This window comes from Emys orbicularis, chromosome 9 (assembly GCF_028017835.1).
Source record: "Emys orbicularis isolate rEmyOrb1 chromosome 9, rEmyOrb1.hap1, whole genome shotgun sequence".
Lineage (NCBI taxonomy): Eukaryota > Metazoa > Chordata > Testudines > Emydidae > Emys > Emys orbicularis.
This window is the reverse complement of record NC_088691.1, coordinates 2,785,815-2,809,438: the sequence shown is the minus strand read 5'-3', so window position 1 is coordinate 2,809,438 and position 23,624 is coordinate 2,785,815. Positions and strand designations below refer to the sequence as shown.

General features: G+C 41.1%; 1 protein-coding gene across 4 annotated transcripts in view; it reads left to right on the top strand.

Moving 5' to 3' along the window:
- The window catches only part of KLHL13 (kelch like family member 13), a 122,249-nt gene that overhangs the window by 83,658 nt on the left and 14,967 nt on the right, over positions 1-23,624 (top strand). For 3 of the 4 annotated variants that reach the window (XM_065410792.1, XM_065410794.1, XM_065410793.1), the window contains 3 exons: positions 826-958; positions 1,240-1,436; positions 16,001-16,796. In XM_065410792.1, the coding sequence (XP_065266864.1) occupies positions 826-958; positions 1,240-1,436; positions 16,001-16,796 (1,126 nt within the window). The remainder of the gene's footprint in view (positions 1-825; positions 959-1,239; positions 1,437-16,000; positions 16,797-23,624) is intronic. The other variant, XM_065410795.1, reaches the window with a different exon arrangement.

Genomic DNA, 23,624 nt, shown 5'->3' with positions numbered 1-23,624 from the left:
TATCAGTATTGATGGGTTAGGTGACATATGACTAAATGAAATTGATCTAAGTCCTTCCCACATTCTTGTAATGCATGAAAGGTGCCATTATTTTTATTGATCTTTAAATATTCCCGAAATAGACTTTTTCCACTCTATGCAAACCTTTCTTTTAAGGTGCCATTGTTATCTGAGACCCAGGTAGTTGTAGTTTGCCCCCCACAGACTTCTCTGGAGAAGCAAACGACATGAGAAATACTAATACAACAGGAGCCTTCTGGGAGGTTTTACATAGTTAAAATTGGTAATAAAATTGACAAAAGTTGTAGTTAAGTGACACCCTTCCTTTAAGTCCCAATATCATTCAACCTTCCAGGTTGCAGAGTACTTTGAAGGAGTAGTATGGAACTTAAATGTGTCCTGCACATGGTAAATTTTTCTGAGAAGTGATGCTGATCCAAATGGGCAAATGTCAATTCCTACTTGAAACCATTTACATCTGGAGAATAAGTGGACAAAAAACATGCCCTTTCTGAACAAATCGATCTTTGTTTTATGATTAAGAACACATGAGTCAGACTGTACTTTGCACTCCGTAGTCACTCATGGAGACTAATTGAATTGTTCTATTTGATTTAAGTTTTTGAATTATTTGATTAGACTTTAAAGTCTGAGCACGTGATGGTTATAGTATGGACAATCACTACTCAGACTTCAGTTTCAAGCAATTGTCCAAGAGTGTAGACAATCTTAAAGTAAATAAATAACTTCCCTTAAAAAAATCCAAACAAACTTTTACTTTCCGCTTCAGATGACTGAGCAGTTCAAGTTGTGATCTTGTTTTAGGGTTTTGACCAGCTGCGAATAGAAGGTTTACTTTGCGATGTGACGCTAGTACCAGGCGATGGTGATGAAGTATTTCCCGTTCACCGAGCTATGATGGCATCAGCTAGTGATTACTTCAAGGCTATGTTCACAGGTAGTGCTTTTGTTTCTGTACTAAATTTGGACTCTTGAGCTGTTTTAAACGTGTCTTCTGTGTCAGATACACTAATAAATGTCTAATATACATACTAGATCAAACACTTTCTTCCACATAATATTACTATCCTGATCATAATCAAAATCTTTTCATTTAATTGAAATTAAAGTTCAAATGAATTAAATTAGCTTTTTAATTGTGTAAGAATACGTATATTATTAGAGTGAACTCTTTCAAATGTAATTGAAGAACTCATTTTAATTTATCTAATTTCTTAGGTGGAATGAAGGAACAAGATTTAATGTGCATTAAGCTTCATGGTGTGAACAAAATAGGTCTGAAGAAGATTATTGATTTCATTTACACTGCAAAACTTTCTCTTAACATGGACAACCTTCAGGACACTCTAGAAGCAGCCAGTTTTTTGCAGATTTTACCTGTTTTGGACTTCTGTAAAGTGTTTCTGATCTCTGGGGTAAGGTATTTTGATTTGACATTAGTTTCATGTTTTGACTTTTTTTAAAAAAGCACAGTGATTGTGTAATATCCATAGGCGAGGATTTAAGCATGACACTGGATAAATTGGGTTCGCATACAGTAAGTTCCTCTAGCTTCAAAGGAACCATAAAATTGAATCTTATTTACTGTACCAATCACACTAAGCTTGTGATTTAAAAATCATGGCACATTAAAAAATGTAAGACCTTGTTGCAATTTCTAATTTTACTGCATGAACTAGAAAATTATATTCCAGTAAACAATAATCATCATTCATTAGTTGGTTACTGGATTTCTCTCACTGATGCTCGTTTTTTATAACATATCATAAGAAAGTTACTTGGTGAATTAATAGTAACATAGTCATTATTGTACAATGAATTATTTGTCATATTCTTTTTATACTTACATGTTTTGTATATAACATTTTCTTATGGGGGATACGAAGCACATAATTACAGTGGTTGTCACTGAAATCTTTACGGTGTTATCTTTGAGTTGATGAGGTTAGAATAATGTTCTTTAAACAAAGTGCAGTATACCCGAATACAAGGAATATGTAGGGGATGCTACAGTAATGTTAGTTACGTGAGAAGGTAATTATAAGGATTTTAATGGTGACCATTGTATATTTCTGCAGTACACTAAAAGAAAAAACTTTTACCTTGAATATATACTTAAGTATTTCACCATAGTGACTTCAATAATAGGTTTTGTAAGGGACAGAACTCAGTGAGTTAATAGTCTGTTCTCTGCCCATTAACTAATCAGAGGATCATTTTTATGGTTTTTTTTAATATAAAATGTAGACCATATATATGCTCTGTAGATGTAGCGCTTAGCAAAGTTATCCCACTGCTCTCATTTGGTTGAACAGTTTTTTAAAATAAAATCACAGTATCACAAGATGGGGGAGATCTGTGCAAGTATACACAATAATAGATCTGGAGAGACTTAACTTCTGAATCTCTGGAGGTTTTCCCATCACTTAGTTGTGACCTGAAAGAGAGCATAAAAGGGTTTGTCTGCACTAGGAGTATGTGGTGTTTTTACAATAATTGAACAACTCACACATTTTACAGCACTACTTAGTGCCCAGTTTACATAGACAGACAGGAGCATTTAAAACCCCAGGAGTGGGAAGGATACTAGAATTGACCATGACAAGTGACCACAGTTTTAAACACTTTTCTTCAGTGTAGCAATATGTCTACAGGTGGAAAAATGAGGTGTCTTGGAAAATCCATTGGCCATGTCCACACTAGGAAAAAAAGTTTGTTTTTAACACTTGTTAGCTCACACATTAACGTGTGTAAAAACCCCAATGTGGATAAAACAAGTTGTAGCTTTAACACTCAGCTGGTCAAGATAGATCCTATGTTCCCTACTAGGGCTTTACCTCAACAAATGTGTTAAAACTGTAACTTGTCTATGCTAGGATTTTACCCTGTTACCTAACACGTGAAGAACAAATCTCTTTTCCTAGTAAATATGAGACCATTGAAAGCAAAGGGACTGAAGCGGACATTTCTTTGTCTGTTGAGATCACTTTAATTGCAATCAGCAAGTTCCTCAGGCTGGCAAGCTTCTGGCTTATAAGAAAGGAGGCTGCAGGCAAAATGTTCTCTGTGAGGGATTCTCACCTCTGGAACTTACTTCCCCATCCTTGACTCAGCAGTGTATTTATTTATTATTATTTGTTAAATAATTCCCTGCCAGAACTCTCACGACATCTCTTATACAAGAGGAGTTGAGTGAGGGAGTTGGGTTGATAGTTTAGTAGTCTTATTTTTTGTATGGTGGACAAGATATTCTGAGTATATTATTTTGCATTTTACTACATTTAGATAGGTAATACTGCAAAGGCTGACTTCCACAGGTTCCTTCAGAGTGCTTCTCAATAGTTGCCAACTTCTGAAACATTAGCTCTTCACAAGACTGACAGAAATAGGGTCTAGGGAAATCTAGCTAGAATAATTGATCATATAATTAGGTAGCAGTAAATTCAGTAAAATAAGCAAGCAATTTAAATAACCTCTTTTTTTTGTGCAGCTATAGGGCATGGTAGTGCAAATTTTGACTGTGTATTAGATAAAGTGGTAATATAGATACATTCATCAGAATTAGATTTAAGTCTGTCTTCTAAGGCATGACATGGTGTCAGTGTTGCAAATTTGACTTCTCTCCAGTTCATTTGCAAATTTGACACCATCAGATCAGGATTAAACAAAGACTGTGAATGGCTATCCAACTACAGAAGCAGTTTCTCCTCCCTTGGTGTTCACACCTCTACTGCTAGCAGAGCACCTCACCCTCCCTGATTGAACTAACCTCGTTATCTCCACACTGATTTATACCTGCCTCTGGAGATTTCCATTACTTGCATCTGAAGAAGTGAGGTTCTTACCCACGAAAGCTTATGCTCCCAATACTTCTGTTAGTCTTAAAGGTGCCACAGGACCCTCTGTTGCTTTTTACAGATTCAGACTAACACGGCTACCCCTCTGATACAGTGTTGCAAATGTGATTTCCTCAAGTGACTGGTAACCAAAGGAGAGTGGATGTTTTTGGAGAGAAGCAGTCAGTGCATTTGTGAACAAGAGTCCGTTATTCTTGTTTTACAAAAGGGTTAAGCATGTGCACTTGAGTTTTAACCATATATTTGAGAGTTGTCGGATTCATTTGTTTTTTTTCATATTTCAGTGTTCTCCATTTTAAATATGTAAGGAAGGCCCCTAGCAGAACTGCCAATACAATGTTCTGCAAAAGCATATTGAAATAGTAGAGGCCTCTCATCTATGATGTGTGTTAGTGAGGACTGTGGAAAACATTTTCCACATTGGGGGGAGGGATAGCTCAGTGGTTTGAGCATTGGCCTGCTAAACCCAGGGTTGTGAGTTCAATCCTTGAGGGGGCCACTTAGGGATCTGGGGCAAAATAAAAAAAAAAAAAAAAAATTGGTCCTGCTAGTGAAGGCAGGGGGCTGGACTCGATGACCTTTCAAGGTCCCTTCCAGTTCTAGGAGATGGGATATCTCCATTAATTTAAATTTAAATTTAAATTTTGTTACTCAGGAATCTTGAAAACCGAATGCTAATTTGGAATCCAATCCCCACCTGTTCCATAGATGTTCATTACCTGCCATCAGGATTTATAAGCATATACTCCATATCATGCATCAGATAGTGCTTTCAGTTACTTGCTAAGCGTTCAGTCTTGCTGAAAGACACTAGTATCTCAATCTATCCTTTTGCTTGTGATAACAGACATATTTTTGACAAACATTTGCTAGTGGAATTTATACACAAGAAGCTGATTAACTCTGACTTTAGAGTGTTTTTTCTTCTACATGAATATGAGAACATATAGATTTTCTGTTAAGGCCCCATCTACCTGGAGCTTTTAAATATGTTTGAAGCCATTTTCAAGCACTGTTACAGCATAACTCTTTGTCAGCATTGAATATGTTACTGAATGTGGTACCAACAATGATACTAATTGCAATATAGCCTAGGGTGGTTCATGGTTGTTCCATAGTGTGAACTGGGAAATCAGTTAGTATATGAACCTTGATCTCTGAAGCTGGGGAGGAGCGCCAATGGGGAGAAGGGCAGGGGGGGCGGGGTTTGGGTCAGTCCTCCTTTCTGTCCTTTCCCTCTCTCCCAGGGATAGCCAGCCTTAGTAGAGGACTCTCATTTTGCCTTCAGACAAGAAGGGAGGACGTACCCATCCTTCAAATGAAGGAGACATTGCAAAAGTGGGGAGATTCCTTTGACCTTTCCCCTCACTTTGCATCTTGCTGTCTTATCCAACTCTTATCATACTCTTATCTCTGAATTAGTAAAATTGATGGCTGGAGTAATAAAAATCCAATAAAAAGTTTTCTCGAGTTGAGGGGTGTAACTCTATTACACAGTCTTACCACGACTTAAGCAAGCAAGAAAACTCAGGGTTGTGAGAATGAAGTATTTTTTCTGCAAAGAAAATACTAAAGAAAAGCAGGCAATTAAACAATTTTAGTTCACTTACAATCTTGGCATATCTTATTCACCAACTTGCTTAAAGAATTTGAGATAGGCAGATTACTGAAAAATTAAACATTTTAAATTAAATCCAACATCATCTGTTTACCTCAACCAATTTATCTCCTCTCCAAGAATATGCTGTCCAACTACTCATGCTTGAACAAAGAAGCTGTTAATAAACCTTAAATTGCAATAAGATTTCAATATACAGTTAAATCAATGTCAGAAATAAAGTTGGCCTAATTCTTGCCAATGCTTATGCAGAGTTTCTCTCTAGCAGAAACTTGAGTTTTAGTGGTGGCATGTTCTTCCAGTGCAACGCCAAAGAGCTTTTGCGCTCATCTGGTCCTTGCTTTGTTTGTGTTTCACTGTGTTCTGTGAACTCTCCTTTTGAATACTGCATCGGGCTGTTCATCATACTTTCATAGGGAAACGGCTGTTTTTGTTCATTCTAAATAGGATCAATTTAAAGGAATTTTTTTATCCACTTTCTCATAGATTTTATTGAAGGTGGAGAACACATCTCTCATGGGTTTGGTTAGATTCTGGTATCAGTGTTTCAAGTTTTTTTATGGGTTCCTCCTGTTTTTGGATGGGCTCAATACTGTGCTAAAGCATTTGTAGTAAAAGTTTTACACTGTTGTCTTCTATGGCGTGCTTTCTGGCCAAGACGGGTCTGAGAAACTTTTGAAGTTTTGCTTTTATTCACTCCATTTTCAGAAATATTTTTATTCCAAAAATATCTTGGGGTACTCCCATAAATTCTAAGGCCAGAAGGGGACCATAGTGATCTCTAGTCTGACCACCTGTATAGCATAGGCCACAGAACCTCACCCACTCATTCCTGTAATAGGCACATAACCTCTGGCTGAGTTATGGAAGTCCTCAGATCTTGATTTGAAGACTTCAAGTTACAGAGAATCCACCACTTATTCTAGTTCAAACCAGAAAATGACCCAGGCCCCACGCTGCAGAGGAAAGTGAAAACTCTTCAGGGTCCCTGCCAATCTGACCCAGGGAGAAATTCCAGCCTGACCGCAAATATGGTGATGAGCTAGACCTTGCTTATATGGGCAAGACCCACCAAAAAGACCTGGGAAAAAATTCTGTGTAGTAACTCAGAACCCATCTAGTGTCTCATTTCTGGCCATTGGGGATATTTGCTAATAGCAGGCATGGATTGGTCATATGCCATTATAGGCAGTCTCATCATACCATCCCCTCCATAAACGTATCAAGTTCAGTCTTAAAACAAGTTAGGTTTTTTGCTCCCATGCTCCCCTTGGAAGGCTGTTCTAGAACTTCTCTTCCTCCTGTGGTTAGAAACCTTTGTCTAATTTCAAGTCTAAACTTATTGATGGCCAGTTTATATCCATTTGTTCTTGTGCCCCTTAGACATAGTTAGTTACTGCCCCCTGACGTCGCTAGTTATCACCCATCATTTTGTACATGTTGGTTCAATTAAAACATTTTTATTACATACTGTCATCCTGACATTATCTTTTAGGAGGGTTAATGTGTTCCTGTTAATGTTTTTGTACCATCCTTAATATTAGGATGTTCTGGTGCCACTTGATATCAGGATGTGTTTGCGTGAGCACTCTGTGACTAGCACTTCTTAGGAACGTGTATTTTTGCAATATTAGCCCTGTTCTTGCCAAATTCTGTAAGCAGGTCCTGCCTCATACCAGGCCTTTTAATACAAGGGCTTATGTCTCAGGCTCTCTTTCTACTACAGAGCCCGAGGATGTCGCTGTCAGGGTGATGCTCTACTTCTTCCATGATCAAACCATCTGAATTATGCCTTCTTTTCCTTAGCAGTCCTACCTCGGGTCTTCTGGAAGATTCATCAGGACAGGGCACAAGTCGTCCTCACCACCCCCATTGGCCAAGACAATTTTGGTTCCTGAGTCTCCTACTCATGTCACCTCAGTCTCTGATCAACAGTCAGCCTTTTTCCGATCTCCTGACCCAGGAAAAGGGCAAAATCAAACATCCCAATCACTCCATCTCAGACTGTGGTTTTAGGATGGGTGTTGACTTTAGAATGTTCGTACTCTGAAGCTGTACAAAGCATCCTTACTAATAGTAGAAAGGATTCCACTAGAAAATGCTACATAGCCAAGAGGAGGCATTTATCTAGGAACAATAAAAATGTATATCCCCTAAGCTGTGGATATTCCACTTACTCTGGACTATCTTCTTTCCTTCAAAACAGCAGGTCTTTCTATCAATTCTTTATGGATCCACTTGGCAGCAGTCAGTGTATACAACCCACCTTCTCAGGGTTATTCAATTTTCACTTACTCACTGGCCAACAGATTCTGGGAAGGTCTAATCAGAACCTTTCCTGCTCTGAGGGAACCTACTTTTCAATGGGACCTAAATCTTATCCTTTCAGTGCTCACTAAGCCTCCTCCCTTCAAACGACTGGGTTCATTTTCCATGTTTCTCCTATCCATGAAGGTTGCATTCCTGGTAGCCATCACCTCAGCCAGGTGGCTGGGTGAGTTCGGAGCTCTGATGGTGCATCTGCCTTTCTCTATATTCCATAGAGAGACGGTCTCATTGTGCTTATAACTTAAATTCAGCCTCCAAGTAGTTTCAGAGTTTCACCTGAACCAGCCAATTCACTTACCTGTGTTCTTTCCAAAGCCACACGCATCTACAGAAGAGATCAGGCTTCATTCCTCGACATGCAGTGAGCATTAGCTTTATATCTGAAAAGAACAAAACCTTTCAAAAAAATCTCCCAGACTTGTCATAGCAGAAAGAGTTTGAGGTCAAGTTGTGTCCTTTCAAAGAATCTCCATGTTGTGGATTGCTGTAATGACTTTCAAACGATGGAGGTCTCAGGAAGCTACTTAAGAGCGTACCTTCCCATGACAACTAGAATGCTTGGTGAGGAAGGCTGAAGCTGTACGAAGCATGACAAGCATGTTGGGTGGTTTGGTGGGAGTGTGGGATCTAGCCATTGTGCAATTGCTTAAGAAGCTTCACACTAAAAATCCTGGGTTCCTGAGGCTGGTAGCTCAGCGAGAAGTGCCCCTCTAACTTGCCTTCTGGATCCACCCAGCCATAAGTTCTGTGAGGGTGAAGGTGAGTCAGTCCAATTTCTGAGCTGGCCTGAACACCTAGTTTGTGAAAGACATCTAAGTTCTGAACTTCTCTATATGGGAAGCCAGGCAAAAAACTGGGAGGAAAAGCAATCTGAAGATTTTGCTCCCAAGTTCAGCAGTGAGGAATTAAGGTTTTCTGTGCAAGTTGTGGCTGCAGAGTCATTGTCCTATGATCTCCTCAGACTTTGTGTTCTGTTGTTCCTTTCCCAATTTCCGATAGTCAGCTAAGTTTTTCATTAGGTTTTCGGGATTGCTATAGTCAGTTACTTATTTCTTTGATTCTTTTGTTTTACTTGCAATAATTTTCTCTGGAGCTCTCTGCCATCCGTTCACTTTAACAGGAAAAAGGTGTTTTTTACCACTCTTCTCAATAATATGTTGCAGCTATCTAGCTCAGGGGTTCTCAACCTTTTTCTCTCTGAGCCCCCCTTCCCCCATACTATAAAAACTCCATGGCCCACCGCTGCCACAACAACTGTGTTTTTCTGCATATAGAATAATAGAATATCAGCGTTGGAAGAGACCTCAGGAGGTTATCTAGTCCAACCCCCTGCTCAAAGCAGGACCATCCCCAACTAAATCATCCCAGCCAGGGCTTTGTCAAGCCTGACCTTAAAAACCTCTAAGGAAGGAGATTCCACCACCTCCCTAGGTAACCCATTCCAGTGCTTCACCACCCTCCTAGTGAAGTAGTGTTTCCTAATATCCAACCTAAACCTCCCCCACTGCAACTTGAGACCATTACTCCTTGTTCTGTCATCTGGTACCACTGAGAACAGTCTAGATCCATCCTCTTTGGAACCCCCTTTCAGGTAGTTGAAAGCAGCTATCAAATCCCCCCTCATTTTTCTCTTCTGCAGAATAAACAATCCCGGTTCCCTCAGCCTCTCCTCATAAGTCATGTGCTCCAGACCCCTAATCATTTTTGTTGCCCTCCGCTGGACTCTTTCCAATTTTTCCACATCCTTTTTGTAGTGTGGGGCCCAAAACTGGACACAGTACTCCAGATGAGGCCTCACCAATGCCAAATAGAGGGGAATGATCACGTCCTTCGATCTGCTGGTAATGCCCCTACTTATACAGCCCAAAATGCCGTTAGCCTTCTTGGCAACAAGGGCACACTGTAGACTCATATCCAGCTTCTTGTCCACTGTAACCCCTAGGTCCTTTTCTGCAGAACTGAAGCCTAGCCATTCGGTCCCTAGTTTGTAGCAGTACGTGGGATTCTTCTGTCCTAAGTGCAGGACTCTGCACTTGTCCTTGTTGAACCTCATCAGATTTATTTTGGCCCAATCCTCTAATTTGTCTAGGTCCCTCTGTATCCTATCCCTACCCTCCAGCGTATCTACCACTCCTCCCAGTTTAGTGTCACCTGCAAACTTGCTGAGGGTGTAGTCGACACCATCCTTCAGATCATTAATGAAGATACTGAACAAAACCGGCTCCAGGACCGACCCTTGGGGCACTCCGCTTGATACCAGCTGCCGACTAGACATGGAGCCATTGATCACTACCCATTGAGCCAGACGATCTAGCCAGCTTTCTATCCACCTTATAGTCCATTCATCCAGTCCATACTTCTTTAACTTGCCAGCAAGAATACTGTGGGAGACCGTATCAAAAGCTTTGCTAAAGTCAAGGAATAACACGTCCACTGCTTTCCCCTCATCCACAGAGCCAGTTATCTCATCATAGAAGGCAATTAGGTTAGTCAGGCATGACTTGTCCTTGGTGAATCCATGCTGACTGTTCCTGATCACTTTCCTCTCCTCTAAGCGCATCAGAATTGATGCCTTGAGGACCTGCTCCATGATTTTTCCAGGGACTGAGGTGAGGCTGACTGGCCTGTAGTTCCCTGGATCCTCCTCCTTCCCTTTTTTAAAGATGGGCACTACATTAGCCTTTTTCCAGTCATCCGGGACCTCCCCTGATCTCCATGAGTTTTCAAAGATAATGGCAAATGGCTCCGCAATCACATCCGCCAACTCCTTTAGCACCCTCAGATGTAGGGTATCCGGCCCCATGGACTTGTGCTCGTCCAGCTTTTCTAAATAGTCCTGAACCACTTCTTTCTCCACAGAAGGCTGGTCACCTCCTCCCCATGCTGTGCTGCCCAGTGCAGTTGTCTGGGTGCTGACCTTGTTCATGTACATTAGCTTTTTCCACATCCTCGGTCACTAGGTTGCCTCCCTCATTCAGTAAGGGGCCCACACTTTCCTATAAAACCTAGGGCCGGCATTAAAGGGTAGCTAGCAGGGCAACTGCCCGGGCCCCATGCCACCAGGGACCCCACAAAGCTCAGTTGCTCAGGCTTTGGCTTCAGTTTCAGGGCCTTCAGCCCCATGTGGTGGAGCTTCAGCTTTCTGCCTTGGGCCCCAGGAAATCTAACGCTGGCCCTGCTTGGTGGCCCCCCTGAAACCTGCTTGCGGCCCCCCAAGGGGCCCCGGTCCCCTGGTTGAGAACCACTGCTCTAGCTGGTTGCTCCCTTGATGTGCTCCTTTTAACTGAAAGTTTTAGATTTTGGGGGTTAATTTGTTGCATGAATCAACCTGAACTGTTTTTTGCAGTGTAGGCAAAAACATCCAAAGTGTAAAGAATGCTTACTTGGAATGAAGTCTCCCTCCGCTCCTTCTGGTAGAGTTGCTAATGTTTGTCCAATTATAGCCTCTCTCTGTCTGTGTATAAAATGTCTTTGCTGTTCAAATATTTCATAAGCTTTTTTGTAAGAGAAATCTTACATTTTGCCTTAGGTTGTTCCTTTAAGTCCTCAAGCTTTGCCATTCATTTCAATGGGAGCACTTTTGGGGCTAGTAATAGTGGTTGAGATATTCCATTGCCTGTTAATGAGCCCTTTCATTCTTGGGTTCCATACAATAGAAGCAGCTTCTGTGTATACCATAGCTGTTACAACATAAGCCATAACAATTGAAAGGAACTTAAATTATCATGTAAATGAAATTCTGTAAAGTACATTGCTCTGTGTCTAAGCAGTATTTGGAGAAGATTGTATCTGCGTACTTTATCTTGTCCAATTTTTGAACATTTCAGTGCAAGTGATTATTAAACACCCTGCTGTTTGTCAGGGTTTTTTCCAGATGAAAACCAAGTATATTTTATATATTTTTAAAAAGGGAATAACTAAATCAAACTAGGATTAGTGTATACAATATAATATAGCCTGGTAGCTGTCTCAGTGCTCAATAAAACCAATCACAAATTACTAATAGGGCTAGTGGAAAGGTAGCTTTCAAGAAATTATTTAACATTTTAATCAAAATTGAAGTTAAAGGAAATTAATTTATTAATCAAGACAAGCACAGAACAGGACACAACCCCATTAATGCACCTTGGGAATAACTGATCATAATGCTTAAAAGGATTATGCACAATAAAGTTGCAATAGATCAGATTTAGACCAAGTAATCAATTAAACCATTAAAACTATTTAAATTTAAAGAGTAAATATTTTGCAGAATAGATTTGAGATGGTCTATTTTGAGATCTGCAGATAGTGTTTAGCAGAGTATCATACAAACAGTAGCAATATACAAAATGGATGAGTCAAACAGGAATTGTAAAATTCACAACTAAAGGTGGCAAGTGCATTATGGATATTAATTAGATCAAACAGAAACAAGATTTAAACCTTCTAGTTTAAAAACAAATTTTTAAAAATCTACATGTCAAAACTTTCTAACAGGCATGCACTCTACTCTGTCTGCATGTTTCAGTTCAACATAAACTCCCTGGATACCTACCTGTACCTCTTTTGCCCTGCATTTGACTGAAAGCAAGGGCTTCCTGGACCACTTCCATAACACCATTTTCTGTCTGTCCTTTGGAAGTAATCCTACGTCTTTCTATTTGCATGCAAGTTCTCTCATTGGATAGCTGTGTTTTAGCATGTACCTCGATATGTACCGTATATACTCGTTCATTGCCCCGTTCGTTTATAAGCCGACCCCCCAAGATGGTTTTGCTAAAAATAGCAAAAACTGTATGACCCTTTCATAAACTGACCTATATTTCAGGGGTTGGCAAACTTGGGCTCCTGGCCCGTTAGGGTAAGCCACTAGCGGGCCTGGACGTTTTGTTTACCTGGAGCGTTCACAGGCATGGAGCCCCTCAGCTCCCAGTGTCTGTGGTTTGCCGTTCCCAGCCAATGGGAGCTGTGGGAAGTGGCGCGTCACTTCCCGCAGCTCCCATTGGCTGGGAACGGCGAACTGCGTCTACAGGGAGCTGAGGGGCTCTGTCCCTGCAGATGCTCCAGGTAAACAAAACGACAATGTATTAGATATTCAATTCAATGAGTATATGATGTATGGCATTTTACTGTATAAATCCTGTTAGCCTGCCACCTGTTAATGTTCTAGTTTAAAAAAAAATAATAATTACAGGGCTTGGTTTTACAGAAGATTAATAATGGAATATGGAACCTTTCACCTCTCACTTGTTTGAGGGCATTGCAGGCCATCTGTGAATGAAGATTATCATCTGGTAGTTCTCCAGTGGCCTGTGTAAAATGGGTTAGTGTTCTTAGGCCCTGTTCCTGGTGAAGAAAAACCGTCGTCACCACTACAGTTTGCTGATTTGTAAATTGATCAAATGTTGAAGGGGCAGTACCACACTCAGGAATGACATGCACATGATACTGATAAGATCCCACGTGGTGAACCCAAACAAATGGGCAGCTCACATTTCTAACTTAAAACCTTCTGCTATTTCCCTGGACAAGATCTTTGAAAAAACCCAAATGTTCTGCGATTTCTAATGGGCATTGCAGTACTGCTAGTCCCAATCATTCAACAATCCTGAGTCAGACTCCAATTATCAAATATGTTTGGGTTCTTTTTCTTTGTTTTCTGGTCTCTGGGTCTTTAGGCTACACTCAAGTGATGTTGTCCAGCTTTTTCCCCTGACCACAAAGGTAAAAACTTACTTAAAAAAAAAAATTGACATTCTTGTGACTCTCCGAACTGGGGCTTTAAGAAAAAAACAAATATAGTGAGATTCCCCTCACCAGGTCCTAGAGATTGGGCTCCAGCCTGAGCCCAGAAATGTTCACAGCAATGGAACAGCACCGCAGCCTGAGCCCCGCCAGGGCAAACCAGCTGGCATAGTGCAAGCATAGTCTAATTGCTGTGTAGATGTGTGCTGTGTCTTCCAATACACCACATACTCATTATTGAAACTAAGCTTTACAATTCAGTTTTCTATACATTAGTGATGGTTAGGCTTGACTGAATTCAATTTTTATTTTTTGATAATTTTGACAGATGTTTATTTTAAAGATTTTTTTTTTAGATTTTTATCTATTTAAATATTCACAGTTGCACAGAATTATGAGGAGTCAGGCAATGGGGGTGAGAGAATTATTTAATGACAGCAGAGATTCAAAAAGCTAAAGCTTTGTAACTGTTAAAACACAAACTGTCTACATCACATGTCAAAATATACACTACATATCCTTAAATCAAACCCTAATACGTTTTCAAGCAGCATTTTCTTTCTTTGCTTCTTTGTAAATTTTGATTGACAAAAATATTTCCCTCAACAGTTTTTGTGTGTATGGTAAAATCAATATTTATCAATATGTACCCACAAAAATCTAATCCTTCAGAGCCTGGTTATGGTGCACAAGTAATCTTTTATAAAGAACATGCCTAAGGAATTAAAAATTCAGAGTAAAGGCTGACTGTATGAAATGTGTAGCATTGGAGAAACAGGCAGTGTTTCTTTCAAAAACTTTCTGGTTTTGCTACTGTTAACTTTGATCCGGAGACTTTGAACTGTAGACATTTCTGTGCTTTGGGGCATGTTAACCTGTCTGATCACTAAATTCTTAACTATTATTTTCCTGCTATTGAATCATAGAATATCAGGGTTGGAAGGGACCTCAGGAGGTCATCTAGTCCAACCCCCTGCTCAAAGCAGGACCAATTCCCAACTAAATCATCCCAGCCAGGGCTTTGTCAAGCCGGGCCTTAAAAACCTCCAAGGAAGGAGATTCCACCACCTCCCTAGGTAACGCATTCCAGTGCTTCACCACCCTCCTAGTGAAATAGTGTTTCCTAATATCCAACCTAGACCTCCCCCACTGCAACTTGAAACCATTACTCCTTGTTCTGTCATCTGCCACCACTGAGAACAGCTGAGCTCCATCCTCTTTGGAACCCCCTTTCAGGTAGTTGAAAGCAGCTATCAAATCCCCCCTCATTCTTCTCTTCTGGAGACTAAACAATCCCAGTTCCCTCAGCCTCTCCTCATAAGTCATGTGCTCCAGACCCCTAATCATTTTTGTTGCCCTCCGCTGGACTCTTTCCAATTTTTCCACATCCTTTTTGTAGTGTGGGGCCCAAAACTGGACACAGTACTCCAGATGAGGCCTCACCAATGTCGAATAAAGGGGAACGATCATGTTCCTCGATCTGCTGGCAATGCCCCTACTTATACAGCCCAAAATGCCGTTAGCCTTCTTGGCAACAAGAGCACACTGTTGACTCATAACCAGCTTCTCGTCCACTGTGACCCCTAGGTCCTTTTCTGCAGAACTGCTTCCTAGCCATTTGGTCCCTAGTCTGTAGCAGTGCATAGGATTCTTCCGTCCTAAGTGCAGGACTCTGCACTTGTCCTAGTTGAACCTCATCAGGTTTTTTTTGGCCCAATCCTCTAATTTGTCTAGGTCCCTCTGTATCCAATCCCTACCCTCCAGTGTATCTGCCATGCCTCCCAGTTTAGTGTCATCTTGCTTTCTTTAGGGTTACCATCATGTGCAAGTAAATGTTTCTTAGGGAACATCTTGCATAGTAAAAATTATATGCACTTTGGGTACTGTTTATGGAGGGTGGCTTAGGTGTGGAGGAGAATAGTCACAAAATAGTACGGCTTACTTTATTGTAAACAAAAATTAATGAGGGGGGTGATGGTGTAGCTGTCTGAGTGTGGGAATGTGTTAGGAATTTGAGGCCAAACCCCAGTTCACATAATTCACTCTGACAGAGTTATGCATCTCTCCTCTTACCACACTTTCCCCATTCCAAACATATAAGGATGTTTGCAGAGCACTTTGAAGATAAAGTGCCTTATAATTGCTATGTATCATCATTTTATGATAGCAGATCTGATGTATAATTAATATATGCCATCTGTTCTCCAGTAGTCTTATTTCTTTCTTCAAAACAACAAATACCTTACTGGATCTCTTCTTGTAATCATGAATATACACATCTGACTGAATATTTATTTGCTCATATGCGTAAATCACCTTGAGCATTGCAAAATGATGCAAATATTGCTGGTTCCATAGTATTCCTTAAATTGTGTATTATCCTAATATGCCTAAATGAACAGCAAATTAGGAAAAAGTGTTTTGATTCCTCTTTCTACTCACTTAATAGGTTTCTTTGGAAAATTGTGTTGAGGTTGGGCGGATTGCCAATACGTACAATCTCACAGAAGTGGATAAATATGTTAATAATTTCATCCTGAAGAACTTCCCCGCATTATTAAGTACTGGTGAGTTTGTGAAACTCCCCTTTGAACGTCTTGCCTTTGTGCTTTCAAGCAATAGCCTTAAGCACTGCACTGAGCTCGAACTGTTCAAGGCTGCTTGTCGCTGGCTACGGTATGAGGAGCCTCGAATGGAATATGCTGCAAAACTAATGAAGAACATCAGATTTCCACTGATGACACCACAGGATCTTATTAATTATGTACAAACAGTGGATTTCATGAGAACTGACAATACATGTGTGAATTTGCTTTTGGAAGCCAGCAATTACCAAATGATGCCGTACATGCAGCCAGTCATGCAGTCCGAGAGAACTGCCATTCGATCAGACAGTACTCACTTAGTAACATTGGGGGGAGTGTTAAGGCAGCAACTGGTTGTCAGCAAAGAATTACGGATGTATGATGAAAAGGCACATGAATGGAAATCATTAGCTCCCATGGATGCACCAAGATACCAGCACGGCATTGCTGTGATTGGAAACTTTCTTTATGTAGTTGGTGGACAGAGCAATTACGACACGAAAGGAAAAACAGCGGTTGACACAGTCTTCAGATTTGATCCTCGCTATAATAAATGGATGCAAGTTGCGTCTTTAAATGAAAAGCGTACCTTCTTCCACCTAAGTGCCCTCAAAGGACATTTGTATGCAGTTGGTGGTCGAAATGCAGCGGGTGAACTAGGTAAGTGTATTTTATCTTGAATGTATGAATTTTGGTCTTTCTTTTCAGGTCTTAAAATTATGCTGTTCTGTGAAAAGGGGGAGAAAAACAAGTATCCTAACTTAATTTGTTTTCAAATTATTTCTTTCCAGCAGCATCTATAGAGATTAATTTGGACACTGTCAGTGAATTTCAGGTACACTTTTGTGAAGGAAGCTCAAAATAAATTTAACCTGTAGAATAAAGTGACACGTTGCTGACTGATTTAGATATGTAATATCCAGTGTTTTCATCTTTAGCATCAAACTATTTTTAAAAAAATCTCACTGCCATTTATTTAAATGTTTGTGGAAGCTTCTACTGAGTTTAGCAAAGTTTCTTTAGAAGGAGCTTTAAACATTTGACTGAAGAAATATTTGCTTGCAAATAGATTAACCTTTTCTAGTTCTGCCTCCATATAACAGTTGCTTTTCAAACACATCATGATTTAGTAACCTTGTATACCATGTAAGCCAAAATAATTTAACACATTTTTATTTGGATAAGAATGTCTCTTGTACTTGAAGGAAACCTGTGCAGTTGCTCTCAAAAGATGTGACTTTTTCTTGCAGTAATTGCAATAGTGATTTTGGAATATCAGTGTTTTAAACATGTTTGTTGCTTAAAGGCAGGCTAATAACTTATCTGTGAGACTAAAAATGTTCTGACACACTCCACTTGTTTGTCACTAAAAATTACTTGTTCTTTTCCATAATCTCTGCCCCTCATGGTTAAGTGTCTCACTTCCTATTAATCCTCCTTTCTTCACTTCCTCTTTGCCAAAAATTGTAATTCATTTTACTTGGAGAAAAAAGATCTAAATAAAAATTAAAAGGAATAAAAAATCCTCAGACTACAATAGGCAGTAGCTAGTCACTACTACAATAGCCAGTAGCTAATTTAGCATAAACCATCATAAATGTAAGTTTATTAATCTTTCTCTCCAAAAGCAGGTGGTGTTCAGAGTTGATACAGTTTTGACTATATATACTCATTTGTAAATTTTGTCTGTGTATTAGAAATACAATAATGAGATACAGTATTATACCTCACATTTCTGATTGCGTAATATCATTTCACTTACTGAAATCACACTAAGTATACACATACAGATGTTTTATTTAAGCTTGCAGTCTCTCTATCTCATCCCCATTCACAGCAGAGACTTGGCAGCAGACCTGGCTTTGTAGTGAAATCTCCTGTTACTAAAACTTCATTACTTAATGTACTGCAGTGTATTTTATAAATGTACTGTGAAGTATTGTCTTAATTAAAACTAATCCGAAAAAATGACCTGATCGTTTTGTGATGTAGCATCTGATTCCTTCCTTCCTCTTCCCCCCACCCCATTTTACTCATCTACAAGTCTGCAAAATTCAGATGATCTGCAATGGATTTCCTAGTCATATAAAAAACTTCCTTTTTGGGAAGCATATAGTGCTACAGTTGTAGACTTTACTATTCAAAACTTTGCTAAAAGAATTAAGAATTGATTTTTTGTGTGTTTTTTGGTGTTCTAATAGGTTAACTGTGTTTTTAACATAACTTGGTTCTTTCATGCAACCATTTCATGATTTATATCTAAATGCATTTCTAGCTAAAATGATTGTGATTGGTGACTTTTCACTTCATCTGCCTGGTGATGCAACATGCAGTAAAAGTTTAGTGTCTTGTCAGTGTACCTATTGTATAATTAATTAATGAATATCAACTATCATTCACTTGTGTGAATTAGTGTCAGAGCACCTGGGCTTCAGTGGAGGACCCATGTTAATGGTTCACCCTAGGAGGATAATCCATTCTGCCTGTTACTTGGCATGGGTGGCACCTTGGTCTCTCCTGTTCTCTGCCTGTGGCACACAACAGTTAAGTCTCCTGAGAACTGATATGCTTTGGTCTAACTGAAGTAATTGAGCGCAGTATAGGGGTATCTGGGTAAAGCTTAATGGTCTGTGATATACAGGTCAGACTTGATGGTCTCTTCTGGCCTTAAACTCTGATTTTCAGTTCCAGCAGACACCTAAGGAGCTTTAATCAAACTCGCATACATAGATGTTCCTGAAGTATAATATTTTGCTGTCTGCCAGCACAGATTAAATGGCTTGTAGATGTCCTTTTCCTTTGCATTAGGGTTACCAACTTTCAAATCGCACAGAACCAAACACCTTGCCCCACCCCTTGTCCGAGGCCCCACCTCTTGTTCACTCCATTCTCCCTCCCTCCCTCCATTGTTCGCTCACTCCCACCCTCACGCACTTTTCCAGGGCTGGGGCAGGAGGTTGAGGTGTGGGAGGGGGTGCAGACTCTGGGGTGGGGCCAGGGATGAGGGGTTTGGAGTGCAGGAGGGGGCTCAGGGTTGGGGTGCGGGGGGGGTATGGGCTCTGGCTAGTGGTGTGGGGTTTGGGGTGCAGGAGGGGGGCTCAGGGCTGCGGCAGGGGTTGGGGTGCGGGCTCTGCGAGGGGGTTCCGACCTGGGACAGGTGGTTGGAGTGTGGGACGGAGTTCGGGGTGCGGCTCAGGCTGGCCGTCGCTTACCTCAAGCAGCTCCCGGAAGCGGACGGCATGTCCAACTCCTAGGCGGAGGGGCCAGGGGGCTCTGCACTCTGCCCATGCCCGCAGGCACCGCCCCCACAGCTCCCATTGGCCACGGTTCCTGGCCAATGGGAGCTGCGAAGCCAGTGCTCAGGGCGGGGGCCGCCTGGGAGGTGGACATGCCAGCTGCATCTGGGAGCCGCGTGGAGTTAGGGCTGGCAGAGAACCTGCCTTAGTGCGCATTCCCCCCCCCCCCCCCCATGCCACTGACTGGACTTTTGGCGGCCTGGTCAGCGGACCTTGGCGGTGCTGACCAGAGTCGCCACGGTCCCTTTTCGACTGGTCGTTCCGGTTGAAAACCGGACACCTGGCAACCCTACTTTGCATCATCTCCACAGCTCTCTTTGATTTAATTGTGGGTTGTGGGAACTGATGCATTTAGAGATCAGACTTGCATGCTGGTGGAGAACCCACTTGTAGGCTGATCATCTCCTCATGCATTGTGCTAGAAGCCAACAGTTTTTACCTCTTCCCTGAATGTGAAGGATTTAGACATTGGAACCATTTTGTGTTGGTGATTCCAGTTGAACTCGAGGAGAAATGTTCTTCATTTTTTTAAAGTACTTTTTACGTGCCAAGGGCCATGTCAAGATCTCACATGTAAAGTGGGTATCTCTACCTACAGTCTGCTATATAAACAGCAAAGTCATAAAATCAGTCTCATACTTTCCCTGACTCCAATACAGTGGTTTGAGTTGATCTAAGACACTGATTAGATTTGATATACATGAGACTGCTCATGTCAGTGTCAATACACGAAGTTGCAGCAATTGTATCAAAGCATATCTTCTGTTAAACTGATGCAATTTTGTGTGTAGACCAGGCTTTGAATTTACAGAGAACACTGAACCTATCTCAAGCGATAACATAGTGACCTAAATTTCCTCTGTAGTCTCAGTTTAAAACAGGAAATGAAGAATATTCTGTGTAACTTTTGTGTAGAAGTACTGTTAAACTGCTGCAGTGATTTCCATGTAGATCTGGCAACGTGATTTTGATCCTTTGGCATGAAAAGCTCTATATCCATGTTAGGTATTCTGGTTGCCTAGGATTTTGATTTGGGGACTGAAATATTCTATTTTTCTTCCCATCAATTGCTATCCAACTCATGTTTCACTTTAATGTTTCCCTTCATAAAAACTGGCAGTCTAAAGATATGAAATCCAGTTTAGCTCTCTCCCCACCCCAAATAAAAAATCCTAACATTTCATAAAACAGCAGGTTAAATGTGCATTGGAAAACTATTATGGAATTTGCCCTCTGTGATTCAAACTGATTTCAACTTCTTAATTATTGTATTTGATATGAATTTCTGAAAACTTGAATTAAACTTTCCAAGGAGATCGGCTTTAAATATTAGCTCTCTATATGTTAAACTATCTCTAGTCAATTCTGTTGTACTGACTAATTTACCATCCACTTCAGGCACAGCAGGCTCTAAGGGTCAGGGTTATTAAAATACATATCCTTATTTTTTTTTTCCAAAAAGTCTCCTTTAATCAATAATAAAAGGGATACTTCTATGGGGTCCTTCCGCCAAGATACCCAAAACATTTCTCAAATATTTTAAGCTTATCAAAACGGTGTAGTGTTACTTTTCACCATAGAAATGTCTGTTTTTCACTAGTGGTAAGATGATGATAGTAATTTAACAATGCATACTAGTACCCATTTGAAACCTTCAGAGGGAAGTTACCAGAATTGGAATTTGGCAAAGACCTCAAATACCATATGTTCTAAAATTGTAATGAGTTTCTTTCAGGCCTCATTTTCAAAACAGCAGAAATGCAGGGCTACATCTAATTTGAGCATAAAATTACCCCAATTGTGCATGGAAATTAGATATGGCTGGCTAAGTGGGGATGCTATCGGATAGAGAAGGGAAGCCAGAATCAAGGGAGAATACTCCAGGGAGCGTATCTGTCGGAACAAACAGAGGAGGTGACCGAGAAAAGGAAGACTCCTAAGGAAAGAAAGTGTGGAAGACAAATTGGGAGGTGCCTTATAGAAAAGCCTGAGGGATCAAAGAGTGTACAGACCATCTCCAATTATGATAAATGCTGGTAGATTGATAATAGCAGGGGTGGCCAACCTGTGGCTCCGGAGCCGCATGCGGCTCTTCGTAGGTTAATATGTGGCTCCTTGCATAGCCACCAACTCCGGGGCTGGAGCTATAGATGCCAACTTTCCAATGTGCCGGGGAGTGCTCAGTGCTCAACCCACTGCTCTGCCCCAGGCTCTGCCCCCACTCCATGCCTTCCCCCGAGCCTGCCATGCCCTTGCTCCCACCACCACCACCAGAGCCTCCTGCGCACTGCATAACAGCTGATCGCGGCGGGTGGGAGGCGTGGGGAGGGAGCAGGAGGCACTGATTGGTGGGGCTGCAGGCAAGCAGGAGGCGCTGCAGGTTGGAGTGGGGGGAGCTGATGTGGGGCTGCTGACATACTAGTGTGGCTCTTTGGCAACGTACATTGGTCAATTCTGGCTCCTTCTCAGGCTCAGGTTGGCCGCCCCTGCATAATAGGCTCCCTTTCTTGGAAGACAAATAAGGGTAGCCAGAGCTTGTTGGGAGAAAGTGTGGTTGAATTGTGAGAATCATGTGGCCTGACTGGGGCTGGGGTGGTGATACAGGTTAGATAAGCATCCTGCAGTTTCGATGGTTAATCTCAACATGTCCAAAACTCTAGAGATTCTGGGTTCTCCAATAACTAGTTTTATATGCAGTCTTGTGAGTAGGATCTTGTGTGCTTTCATATGTATTTTTAAGTGTACTGTTACAAAACATCATCTTGTATTGATATCAAGTCATGATACAACACATAGGGGGTAGAGAATACTGGATTTTCATGAGAGAACATAAAAGAGCAGCATGGAAATTTCAGTTGAGGCCCAGTTAAATAAAGAGATTCATATAAAAACAAAATAAGTCACCAGAATTGGATTGGAACACCAGCGATGTGACAGCTGAGAGAGCAGTGGTATTCAATTTGTTTATTCAGAGAATTGTCCTTGTAAAATTTATAAATGGTGGTAACAACCATAAAACCCCTCAGTAGTATCCAGCTGGGTCACTCTGCGACAGTAACTCTAATACCAAAGAGAATGCTGTATGAGAGATCCTTTCAGCCTGCTCGTAGGAGTAGTAACAGTGTTTATAAGGGAACCATTGCTATGCTATATTTGTGAAAAAGATGCAGCACTTTATAAGAACAGGCCATACACTCTGCTCTCTGACAGGATGATCAAATGAAAATCCTACAAGTGGGAACAAAGTAAAGTTCCATTTCCCAGTCCTGGAACACCCATGTACGGGTACAATATGGCTACAGTGCATCTGGGGGTGAGCCTCCCAGCCCAGGTCCACAGACTTGTGCTAGTAGGGCATGTGCTAAAATAGCCATGTAGATGTTCTCACTTGGGATGGAGCTTGGACTCTCAGGCTCACCCCAGCCCCCTAGACTTGAGCGTAAGAGCTGTAGCCTGAGCTTAAATGTCTATGCAGCTATTTTTAGCATGCTAGCATGAGTCCGGTAACACAACTCTTGCTCTGGGCTATGAGGCTCACTCCCAGATGCACTGTATACATGCTCTGGGTGCTCCCATAATACAAGTAAACAATAGCAATACATCTGGGGAGAGAGAGCTCAGTGGTTTGCGCATTGGCCTGCTAAACTCAGGGTTGTGAGTTCAATCCTTGAGGGGGCCACTTAGGGATCTGGGGCAAAATCAGTACTTGGTCCTGCTAGTGAAGGCAGGGGGCTGGACTCGATGACTTTTCAGGGTCCCTTCCAGTTCTATGAGATGGGTATGTCAAGACTCATTCGAAGCTATTGGGACAAAACTGATAAATGTCTACGTGCTGCACAAACAATACCCACAGGTGGCCATGTGAAAATACAAGCAGAGTTGCATAATTTGGGACTGCTCCAGGTGTGCCTTTTGAAGTATGTATTCCTTTAATTCTATCAAAAAGATATTCTGGGCTGTTTTATGGGATACATGCTGGTAAAAAGTTCCTCTGCTCCAATATAACAAAACCTAATGGGATCACTCAAGCTTTTGAGAGAGAGAGAAGGAAACCTTCTCAATCTATTTAGAATGTACCAGTCTAGTTACTAAATTACCTTCAAGAGAGAGAGACTCATGTATGGTATGTACTATATCTGCTTTCAAGAGACACTGTCATCTTACTGGGCGGGGGGCATTGATAGACTAATTT